This window comes from Silurus meridionalis, chromosome 4, assembly GCF_014805685.1.
Source record: "Silurus meridionalis isolate SWU-2019-XX chromosome 4, ASM1480568v1, whole genome shotgun sequence".
Classification (NCBI taxonomy): Eukaryota; Metazoa; Chordata; class Actinopteri; order Siluriformes; family Siluridae; genus Silurus; species Silurus meridionalis.
Window position 1 is genome coordinate 4,818,730 of NC_060887.1, and position 12,350 is coordinate 4,831,079.

At 37.7% G+C, this 12,350-nt stretch overlaps 1 protein-coding gene across 3 annotated transcripts in view; it reads left to right on the forward strand.

Moving 5' to 3' along the window:
- The first annotated feature begins 7,710 nt into the window (after positions 1-7,710).
- The window catches only part of LOC124384584 (little elongation complex subunit 1-like), a 294,671-nt gene continuing 290,031 nt past the window's right edge, over positions 7,711-12,350 (forward strand). For 2 of the 3 annotated variants that reach the window (XR_006925418.1, XM_046847559.1), the window contains exons 1-3: positions 7,711-7,766; positions 8,282-8,402; positions 8,838-8,875. Coding sequence is in view for 1 of the 3 variants with exons in the window: in XM_046847559.1 (XP_046703515.1) it covers positions 8,326-8,402; positions 8,838-8,875 (115 nt within the window). In the remaining 2 variants the exon portion in view is untranslated. Of the gene's footprint in view, positions 7,767-8,281; positions 8,403-8,837; positions 8,876-12,350 lie in introns of those variants that run through there. The other variant, XM_046847561.1, reaches the window with a different exon arrangement.

Sequence of the window (12,350 nt, forward strand, 5' to 3'; positions counted from 1 at the left end):
GGTCACTGATATTGCAGGCATATGGCTGTATTGCTTATAGAGTGAATAGCTGCATTAGACATTAAACTCTTGTGTTATTAATGGAATTTAATTTGGCTGTAAGTTTTATTGAACTAGAAGACATCAGAAACTGCATCAGACAGTTTTATATATATTTAAATATTAAGAATTGATTAAAAAAAGGCAATTTTGTTTTTGATATAATACAGTTTGTGTAATGCAACATTTAATTTTAGCCCTAAATCAAGAGAGATTCTTTTGCCCCATAAGAAGGTTTTGAGCAATTCTTTGTAGAATGATTTTTTATAATTACATTATTTTTAGATTACAATTAAAATTTTATTAAAATATGTACAGGTTCCCTATGTGATGCTGAATGCAAAATCAAGAACAATCTGTCAGTAACATTATCATTGTACACACAGTAACATGGTCATTTTTAAACATATGCACAGAGTCGTTAAAGACTCCTAATATAAATAATACAAAATTACTGTAACATATAAATATTGAAAAATGGCCCTGAATCCTGTATGTACTGTAGATGTTTTGTTTGAAGTGTTGTGATCATGAAGATGAAATCCTGCAGGTTATTTGGGTTTGTACTGAGTGATAGTTGTTTCATAAACACCTTCTTATAAAATCCAACTCAAATGTTAAATAAAAATTCACTCTAAATTTGTAATCAGCGGCGTCTCACCATCACATTCCACTACGGGAGCGCAGGAGGAGGAGATGCCCGACTGCATGGAATACAGGAGAACATCAAATCCCCTACCATTAGATAACTGCAGAACACAGTGTAAATAACGACATATTTTCCTTCAATAAATCTGGAAATGCAGCCATTACGCTCTCACACAGTCGTTACTCTCTTTATGTTCTCATTTTCAGTCCTAACTATAATGATGTTCATGACAAAACTGGCATGAAGAAACGTGTTCACATGTCACATTTTCATCTTCAAATTGTATCTGGTGATGATGCCACTAATTCATGCTGATTTTGCCAAGGTGTTAATGATCAGTGTAATTACTGTAAACATATAAATGCTGTGGTGACCCCCGTGTGTAATGCTGCATGATGGCACTGCTGGAGGATTACACCAATGGAAGATTAAGGAGAGAAAGAGTCTCCAGGGACCATGATGATTTCTCGGCCCATGATGATGACTGAATAATAATCTGATTTAGATTCCTACAGCTGTGCTCCTGGATCTATGTGATCTATGCAGCTGCAGGACGTGATGACTGGCTTCTTGGTGACTTTAACAACATGTAGAAATTGTAAACATTGTCCTGATGTAGTCTATAATATGACAGGTGACAGAGGCTTCACCCCTCAGACGCTCCTCACCTCCAGAAATGCAGATGTGGAGCTCTGGATGTCTCAGGTGGAAGACTTCTATACCACCCGGAAAAAGTGTGTAAGATTATCAGGGTGTGTGGTGTTTTGCACAATGTGACACTGAGGACCAGTTTCACTCTCCCTCCTGACCTCCCTCCCCCTCAGCATTATGACCCCGAGCCACAGCCCCCTGCCCCACAAGAGGGATATAAACTAAGTGGAAGAATCCATGAGGAGGTCATACGGCATTTGTAAGGAAGACAAAAATAATGGTTGTTATTAGTGTTTATTGTGAATATTTGTAGTAAAAGATTAAAATCAAGATTTAAAAAGATAAAAAAAGATTTGACAAGACAGAAATAAAAAATGATCAAAAGACGAGACGATCTACAAGATACAATAGCTTTACACTCAGCTTTATACTATTGACTATAAGTGTAAAACTATCATAAATAGCCATAAGAGAAACAGAAAGAGGAAAAAGGCATGTTCAGACTCTCTGTTTCTCTTGTCGTCTTCTTTTTTTTCTATTTCTCCTTTTCTTTTGAATGTTTTCTTGTCTCAGCTGAGCAACAATTTCCTCCCATCGCTCTCGGACTCTCATATAATGATCTGTTTTATTCTCTGAAGTCTTCTTTTCTTCCTCACAGAGATTCTGGGTATCCTGGAGCCCCCTGTTGGTCTGAAGCTGTAAGTTGTTCCTCTCCTCTATGTCAAGTTTAGTTTTCTCTCTTTCATCCTCCTGTTTTTCTTTAAAATCCAACGTAGGCTCAAACTGAGCAACACGTTCCTCCAGTCGCTCTTTCTCTCTGATCAAATGATCTCTCTCCTGCTCTGCACTATTTTTTATTTTCTCACAGTGATTCTGAGTATCCTGGAGCTCCATGGTGGTCTGTTCTAAAGTGAGCTTAAGCTGAGCAACATGTTTCTCCACTTTCGTTTGTTCTCTCATCCAGCTCTCTCTCTCACCTTCTACAGTTTTTTCCAGTTCCTCATGGATTTTCAGGGAAGACTGGAGCTCCATGGTGGTCTGTTCCAAAGTGACCTCAAGCTGAGCAACATGTTTCTCCACTTTCGTTTGTTCTCTTGTCCAGCTCTCTCTCTCACCTTCTACAGTTTTCTCCAGTTCCTCATTGATTTTCAAGGAAGACTGGAGCTTCATGGTGGTCTGATCCAAAATAAACTCAAGCTGAGCAACACGTTCCTCCAGTTGTTTTTGTTCTCTCGCCCAGCTCTGGCTTCTCTCAGTTATGTCCTGTTCCTGCTGCTTTCGCTCAGAAGCCAAAGTAGCCTCCAGCTTTTGCACCGTCTGTAGCAGAATGGCTTTCTCTTCTTTCTCTTCTGTTATCTTCTCTAACATTAGAAGAGAAATGCATCCAAGTCTTTCACTACTTTCTCCATGTGCTCCAGCTTCTCCTTCATTTCAGCAATCTGCTTAGTTTTCTTGATCTTCTGGTTTGAAAAATCTCTCTAAACCTTCTGAAGAGCTCCATGTTTATGCCTCTTTACTCACAAGCAAAACCTCGGAAATGAGAGAAACAGAGACGTTCCCAATTATAGACGTTACCTTACTGTGACGTCACAGGAGATGCCCCGACCTCCGTCTGTGACGTAACCAGGTCTCTCTTAACCTGACACTATGCGCATGCGCACATTACAGAGGTAAAGAGCGGATAAAATATCATGTCTTCACAGCTTTTCTGTTGTTCCTGAGAGAAGAGCGATATTACAGTCATAAATAAGATAAAACGGCTGTAAACTGTGTATAAAGCGAGTGAATCCGAGTTGAGAACCGGAAGTTGACCGGAGTGACTCTATGAATGTTGCAGAATCATAAATGACCAGTAGGTGGCAGTGTGATGTGTATTAGAGCTCACTGTCACAGCAGGTCATTAGAAGTAGTGGAGCTCTAATGACGTCATTAATAGCGAGGACAAGACACACAGCAGTTTGGGATTCTTTTATTGACTTTATTGATGAATTGATTTGGAGTATGATTGTGTTTCTGATCAAAGTAAGTTCATGTGTATGGAGTAAAAACAACCTGTACATTTCTCACTTCCAGACAGTATTATGAGATGTTCATCTGCTGGAAGTTCATGTTTAATGCTGCATGTTTTATAGGATTTATGAGCTGGAATAAATGTTTCAATATTGGTTTTGTTTTAAACGAGTGTTGCATTTAAAGCTACTTTTTCCCCTCAACTATAAGGAGGCAGAAGTTGAAAAAAAATTCCAGTTTAATTTGGGATTATAATAAAACCTGTATGTGAGTATTTTACACACATGCTGTTTATTGTATTTATTGTAAAACTATATGCTTCAGATGAGTTTTATTAATCTTTAAATGAACTTAAGTTTACTGAACTAATTACTGTTACTTATATGAAAATAAACCCGGTTTCTTGAACCCTGTTTGGTTTCAGCCCCACTTTTGGGCCTCACAGCTGAAAATGACCTTCCTGACTTTCAATGGTAAAAGTTCCTGACAACAGTGTGCTACATACACAATTTACATCTCTTTTAAAAGAACACACTTTGGGCTTTACATCATCCATAGATGCTGAAGTTCCTTAGAAAAAAATGTGTACATCATAAAACAATATATTTTTTTATATATAAATACATCAATTCGGTCCTGAAACAATCCAGAATAGTGACGGGTTAAAAGTCACATGTGTAATGAGTTTATATTTTAACTTTAAAGAAAATACAATAAAAAGGAGATTCCTATAAACATTATTCTGAGACTGTGTGTAGTCCTTTTCCTCCTCCGTCTGTTTGAGGAAAAGCAGCCTGATAACCAAATGTACTGGGAATAATAACATTCACACAATAAGCATAAGACTGGTATTTGAACATTAGAAAAACAGAAGAAGAAGAAAGTAATGACAATAAAAGTAGCACAATGCTTCCTTCAGTGCCTCTGTGAATGATGGAGCACATCTGGACCTTCCTTTTATCCTTCCATTCTACAAACAGCACATCCTCTTCTCTCAGCCAGTGATGAGGCCTCGAGGAGCTTTTTTCAGAAGCTTGTTGGTGATGGTTTGAGGGTTTGTGGACTGAATTTTCCCACATGCTCAGATGTTCAACGAACAGTTTGTAGCCCGTTCCCAACATCTTCTCATCAACAAGTGCCATGACAGATGGTCTACAGACTGGCTGGGGTGTAAAATCCTAATTCCACCTCTCTTCTGGTGTGTTGGGGGATACAACCAGTGAAGACTGGGATTTTCTGTCTCTCACTCTTACTGGTAGAGCTGAAACAGGTGCTGAGTTTGGAGACTGCTTGAACCTCTTTTCTGGTTGATGGCTGGTGTGTGGAACCCACTTCTCCTCAGAAGATTCAACTAAATGGCTGTTGGAAGACAAAGAAAGAAAAAAAGTAGCATTGTATATCAAGTACATACTTTTGTAGTAGTATGAAATCAGGAAGGGGGCAAACACTTTTTCACACCACTGTGTATATTTATTTGCATGTTTGTCACACTTTAATGTTTCAGATTATCAAACTAATTTAAATATTAGTAAAAGATACACAAGTGAACACGACATGCAGATTTTAAATGAAGGTTTTTATTATTGAGGGGAAACAAAATCCAAAACTACATGGCCCTGTGTGAAAAAGTCTTTGCCCCCCTGTTAAAACTGTATTTTATCACATCTGAGTTCAATTTCTCTCACCACACACAGGCCTGATTACTGCCACACCTGTTCACAATCAAGAAATCTCTTAAATAGGACCTGCCTGACAAAGTGAAGTCGACCAAAAGATCCTCAAAAGCTAGACATCATGCTGAGATCCAAAGACATTCAGGAACAAATGAGAAAGAAAGTAATTGAGATCTATCAGTCTGGAAAAGGTTATAAAGCCATTTCTAAAGCTTTGGGACTCCAGTGAACCACAGTGAGAGAAATTATTCACACATGGCAAAAACATGGAACAGTGGAGAACCTTCCCAGGAGTGGCCGGCTGACCAAAATTACCCCAAGAGCACAGAGACCACTCATCCAAGAGATCACAAAAGACCCCACAACAACATCCAAAGAACTGCAGGGCTCACTTGCCTCAGTTAAGGTCAGTGTTCATGACTCCACCATGAGAAAGAGACCATTTAAAAACTGCATGTTCACTTGTGATATTGTTACTAATATTTAAATGAGGTTGATGATCTAAAACATTAACGTGTGACAAACATACAAAAAAATACGAAATCAGGAAATTGCAGTTGCTCAGCAGGAGGTCACTTTGGAACAAAACCAGCATGGAGTTTCAGGATTCTCTAAATCAGTGTGAGAAAGAGAAGAAATGTGCAGAGCATCAGAGAAATATGAGAGGAACCCAATGTTGAACCTCTCCATGTCCAATGATTCAAAATCAAAGAAAATGTACAAAATAATAAAATATTAAATCATTCAACATTTTTGTGTGTTTTTGTTACTATAATAAATATAAAAGTAATTAAACCTGTTCAGGGGGTGTCCCAATACTTTTGGTGATATAGTGTAACACCTCATTTGTGCTGGAAGAGTTTTCTCTTTACAGGATCTGTACCTCAGGTATGAGAAAATATGACTATAACACACTGATAACACACTTACCAGGCAAGACTTCAGGAAGGTTCCAGACTTTTCCCTCATAAACAAAGGTAGACCTTTTCAGAGCTCTAGATTTTCTTTGAGCAGCACATCAGAAGCCTGAAAGACAGAAAAAGTTCAAACCTTCAGATTCATGGCTACTGAAAGTTGAAAGGACACTGGTTGTCAGCTCGCAATCTTTAAAAGGACAATTGATCGTGTCATGACCTCCTCAAACGATTTCTGAGATGGTTTCAAAACTGTACACCTTCACCACTCCACTGCTCTCCCTCTCATCCACACACGTCTACTGACTTTCATTCCCCTTCTCTCCAGGATGCACCTCCACGTCTCCAGACTCTTCTCATCCTGCTCCCTACTCTCACCACGAATCACAATACTGTCTGCAAACATCATAGTCCATGAAGAGACTCCTGTCTGACCTCGTCCGTCCTCACGTGGCTCTGCATGCTTTATTACAGATCCTTTGCACTGTGGTTTAGAAGGGGCATTGTAAACATTAATGATCTTTTTCAGGAAAATACATTTGTCACTTTTTTCTACCTGTCAGAAAAATTCAACCTCCTTAAAACAAATTTTTTCAAATCTCCAAATTCGTGATTTTGTAAGGAACACATTCTCTCATTTCACTGGGAATCAGACCTTAATTATAATTTCACGGATGAGGAATGGACCAAGGCCCTTGGTCGTGTACATTCCTCCTCTATATGCGCCCGTCATTCGTTAATCCAGTTTAAATTGTTGCATAGAGTGTATTGGACAAAGACCAAACTATCTAAAATTAACCCTGGTTTGGATCCAACTTGTGATGGTGTCGGCGGCTCCGGCTACTCTTTATCATACTTTTTGGCTTTGCCCAGCCTTGACCTCTTTCTGGACATCAATTTTTAAAACAATCTCTAAATACTTTATTTTATATATTAAACCATGTCCCATAATAGCATTATTTGGACTCAACCCCACAAATCCCTCCTTGTCCTCCTTACAATCAAACATGCTTGCCTTTTGTTTAATAGTAGCAAAGAGACTTATATTACTGAACTGGAAGAATCCTCACCCACCCAGTTCTTCTCATTAGATACATGACCTGTCTCAGTTTATTCAAATAGAAAAGATAAAAATTACATTACTTGGTATTACGGAAAAGTTTTACACCACCTGGCAACCATTCTTATATTTAAGAGAAAGAGGAAAATAAAATCCTGTTCTCTTTGTTTCGACTTCTTGAGCTCTTTGTTTTGTGTTGTTCTTTCTGTTGTTATTTCCTTTTCTTTCCTTCTTTCTTTCTTTCTTTCTTTCTTTCTTTCTTAATGCTCACATTCATGATTGTGATTATATGTATAACTTAGAAAGAGAGAGACCAATTTCTTGTTGTTGGACTAAATTAACCACTGTTCCATTGTCTTTCTCGCCTGAGTGTCTTTCTGTTTGAATGCATCAATAAAAAAGAGTTGACCTCGTCCGTCAAACTGTCCAAAAAGGGCTCAGAGCCGATCCTTGATGCACTTCATTGCTGTCACACATGTCCTGCATCACCCTCACATACTTCTCAGACACACCAGACTTCCTGATACAATACCACGACTCCTCTCTTGACCTTCTCTATGTTCCTCCATCAACATTCTCAAAGCAAATAATGATAGAATTGAGAATTGAAAATGTAAGATAGGATCAATTTCCATTAGTCCTCGTGTAATAGTGTTTATTTAGTTAGATACGTGATTCAATAACACATGTGACGTCACAGTCCGCTGCGTGCTTAAAAGCCGGAACACCGCGCACCAACCGCGATTCATTTCAGAAGAAACACACTAGCGGTAAGTTTACAAGTTCATGTTCACGAGCCTGATCTTTAGTTTCACCGATTTTATGAATGATCCGCGCTAGTCACGCGTTAGTCACGTGTGCACTCACAACTTCCGGGAAGCACGCTCTAGCTAGCATGAAACATATTTAGCTTCAATAAACTTCCAACATTGTCGAAATATGTAACACCATTACTACATAATTCTCACAAATACCTTTAAAGGCTGTAAGCAGTTGAGTAAACACGTCCCATCGTCATTCATAAAAACCGAACCGGCAAAACTCATTCAGGTGCTGAGCGCATGTGCCACGCCCCCAGGCCACGCCCTCTCGACGACACCACGCCCCCTTTTCAGGGAATCCTACACATCATTATATTTCTAATAGTCACCTTGTGGATAATCTGCACACACAAAAAAAGGAGAAAATACACTTTAGAAACACTGAGCATGAGCGTACATGTGATTGTTATAAAAAATGTAAATACTGGAGGATTTGTGATTGAGAATGTTTTCTGTTTTTCCAGATTCATCAAACTCTAGAAGTAAAAACTAGAAAAGATCTACAGAAATGAAAAAGACATGCACAAGCCAGTCGGAGCTTCAGCCTTTGAAGACTCTAAGGATGCAGAATACCAGAACTTACAAGTAAGTTTTTTTTTGTTGTTTAGATTTTATCCCAAAACTCAGTTTAATTCTTTATTCTGATTGGAATCGATGGGCCCTCGAGCGAGGCCCTCAACTTCTCAATTGTTTAAATGAGATAATTGTCGCTCTAGATTCTGTAGGTATTCTGTAACTGTATGCTACACATATATAACCCTAGGGAATTGTTTGTTATCTTCAATCTTTTCCTTTTTTTAATCCAAATGCATATAATGAAACTAATATCTAATAATGTGTTTACAATAATAATAATAATAATAATAATAATAATAATAATAATAATAATAATTTTAGTAACAGTGTAACACTAACTATAACAATTATTTTGTCATTTTCAATAGGAAAAATAATTGCAGCTTTAATATAATAATACAATAATATAATAAAATATTCTATTTGAATTCTTCTTTCCTACAGAAATGACAGTGTTGAAAAACAGCTTTTGGAACTTAAAGGTGTGTAAGAAAGTACAAGTTGATTATTACTGCATGATTCAGTTTTATTAAAATAAACATATAATGTGATAATGTAATCTGAGCACCTTTTCATTTCATTTTGTAAATTATTTTACAGAAGTGAACAGCAGACAAAATCTGGAAATCCGAGTCCTGAAGTACACAATCAGTAGCTTCGAGAAAAGCATCTGCTTAATCGAGGTACTTTCTTTTGATTACAGACGCAGACGTCATTGAACTGAAGTGAGAATTGTGACTAAATAAAACTAAATGTTATTTTTGTTTTTGATCCTCAACAGGAAAAACTCTTCAAACAGGGAAATGAGTTGAACAAAGGTAACACTGAAATCTCTCTGAGTTTCTGTAGATGTTGATGTAGAAGGTATTTGCTTTGACTGTAATAAATTGTTTGTCATTACAGAGAAAAAGTGCTCCTCCACGCAGACTGAGAACGAGCAGGAAGCTGACAAAGGTATTTAGATGTGACATGTTATAAACTATTTTCTAGAGGAGATACAGATTTATATAAACATGTGCTAAACCTATTTGTACATTTCCCTCAAATGATCAGATGATCAGATTGAAAGTTATATTCATTATGCAGAAATCAAACACGCAGCTTTGTTTTATTGTTTATTTTATTGTGCAGTTTTATTTAATATTCATACAGACCCAAAGCCCACAGCAAAGAGAACTGGATCAGACATGTCACCACCCAGGAAAGCTCAAAAGCCTCGACTTGATGCTGCTTCACCTGATCCTGTAAACACAACACACACAACACAATCTCTCCTCTACAGTGCATTAGAAACACTACAAAAGTCCTGTTCTGATACAGACAGGATTCATGCACTTCTCACAGGAACAAGTGAACTTCCTGTTCTGAGAGATGAAGAGAAACACGTCATTTCTGAGTTTTGTGTAAACGAGGTCAGTTCTTATCTTCTGTTTTATTTAGTGTGCATGCGATTTAAACACTTTATTCTTTAGCTGTGAATTTATATTTTCACATTTTTTAAGGTTGATCCATAATTCACTGGTCCTGGCAAATTCTGACTCTAGTTTTTAGTTTATACAATATCTAGTAGTTTTTCTAAACCCGGTCTAGCTGTATATATCAAATAATAATTTTCTTCCGTCTTATTTAGTCATTAGCAGAGACGTTTCTGTCTATGATTTTGGAGAAGATCAAGGTGGAGAGAGGGTTTATGGGACATGATCTCCTGCAGTCTCTCTGTAGGGTTTATGTAGGTGTGTGTCAACAGAGAGGAGACTCTCACAAAGCACATGCTCTCGCCTACAGACTCCTTAAAGAAGGTGAGATTATACTGATATTTCATTACTTATCTACTGAAAATTATCGACTTCACTGATACAGAGAAGTAAATTGTGTGATCTAACAAATCTTTAATGTGATCTAACAACAAACAAAAAACGAATCTACACTTGGGATTTTTATCCCACTCTTCTTCCTTTTCCAATTTGAAGTTTCTACAGATTGCAAGCTGCTCTCCTGTGTACAGCTCGAATTGAGGTCTGGGCTCTGGCTGGAACATTCCAGAACTTTGATTCTCCTTTCCTGAAGCCACGTCTTTGTTTAATTTAATGTGTGCTTTGGGGCATCGACATGTTGAAATTTAAATTCCTCAGCTTTCTTTCAGCGTTTTGACCAGCAGCCCCAAAGCATTATGTTAAACCCACCATGGTTCACTGTCAGTATGGTGTTTTCCCACATGGTTTTGGTTTCTTGACTGAATCACTGGCTTGCATATTTATATTATTGATGTTGTTGTTTTCTTCTTATATTTAAAAAACCTGCAATTTTATAAGGGTGTGTTGACTTTATTTATCCAATGTATTTCTTTTTATACAGTGTATTTACATCCTATTGTTTTGTTGCTTTGCAGAGTTTCTTGAAGCCCCCAAAGTGATTATGGTCATGATCACAGCATGGCCAAGTATTTTGTCCCATGAAAGTGTTTTATGCCGATCAATTCACGTAGTGAGCAACCTGAAAGCAAAGGGAAAGATATTTTACTTGCTCAGCAACTATCTGCACTGGGATGAGGTAAGTTGTTGATCTTTAGTGTTTCTCTCAGTGTCAATGTTTATTACTGTCAGGCCAGAACTGTTATTAAGCATCTTTTTTCAACTGGACTTTTCATGTATTTTACTGCTTTCTTAATCTCCCTTTAATTTCCAAGTATCAGTGTAATCTAGTGGGACAAATTCCTTGTACATTTATGTTGAACTATGCTGTCAGTTAAACAGTGTTTTATTGCACTGGGTATTAAATAATGATGTATTTTTTGCCAGGAGCCACCAAGAAACATCTACAATATGATCACCAGCACCCTGAAGTCTTTTCTGGAAGACAGCAGTCTGAGGTTCGTGAAGAACAGCTGGTATGGTTATGATCTCTGCCCTGCTACCTGGAACTACATCTTCAGCCTGGATCTTCTGTGTGCACAAATGGGCTGGACTTGGACCATTACCAATATTATATGGTACTGAATGCAAAACATCTTCAACATATTCTCAGCTTTTTAATATTCGAATCTGAATGATCAAAAATTAATCATTATTTTTCTATAACATCAGTGCTGAGAGTATTTCAGCTGCAAAGTTATTATTTTTATATCTAATCTTTAATACAATAAGATCTCACAGGGAAAAATTGGGTAATTGTTGATATGGTGATGTTTCTGTGAGGAAATGTTTATTGTGCATTTATAAATGAAGTTTCCAGGATCAGTGTTCAGACAGTCAGAGAGAATTCTGTAACTTTAGCTGTAAGTATTTCACCATGAGAGGGTCTTTTTCGAAGGTCGGGGTTCAAGCCCCAGGATCACAAATTTCCACTCTTAGGCCCTTGAGCAGGACTCTTAACTTTCTGTTCTCCAGGGGTACTGTAGTCATGGCTGACCCAGTGCTCTGCCCCCGGCTTTCTCAGTGGTGTAAAGTACATTATAAAGCATCATTACCTTTAGGACCTAGTTCTTATTCCTGACTTTTTCCATTAAGGGTCAAAGTTCTAGTGGTTGTTTGAAATATTGTAAGTTCCCATTCTTGTATAAACCCATAATTGATCGTAGAACCACAATGGCTGCTCCATAACCACCACAAAGACCCTCAACATATCGATTTCTCCATTTTATTTACTAGGAAGGATCTTTGGCTGATTCTGAACACTTGGCTGAGGCAAGCAAGAACAGAGCAAACACCGTTCCGAGACGTCTGTGTAGCAGCAGTGTTCAGGCTACTTGGTAAGTTTACTGTAAATCCTGTTTCAGAGCATCAGCTCACATTATTTCTGGATTTCTCAGCTTTTCACTCATGGTCTCTTTGTTCTTCTAAAACAGGGCGACTTGGTCAACTAGGACTTAAGGAGAACCTGCCAATGTCATTTCAAATTCTGGCAAAAAGCATAAATCAGTTTGTAACACAACAACTCTCAAAAGGTATTTCTGAAACA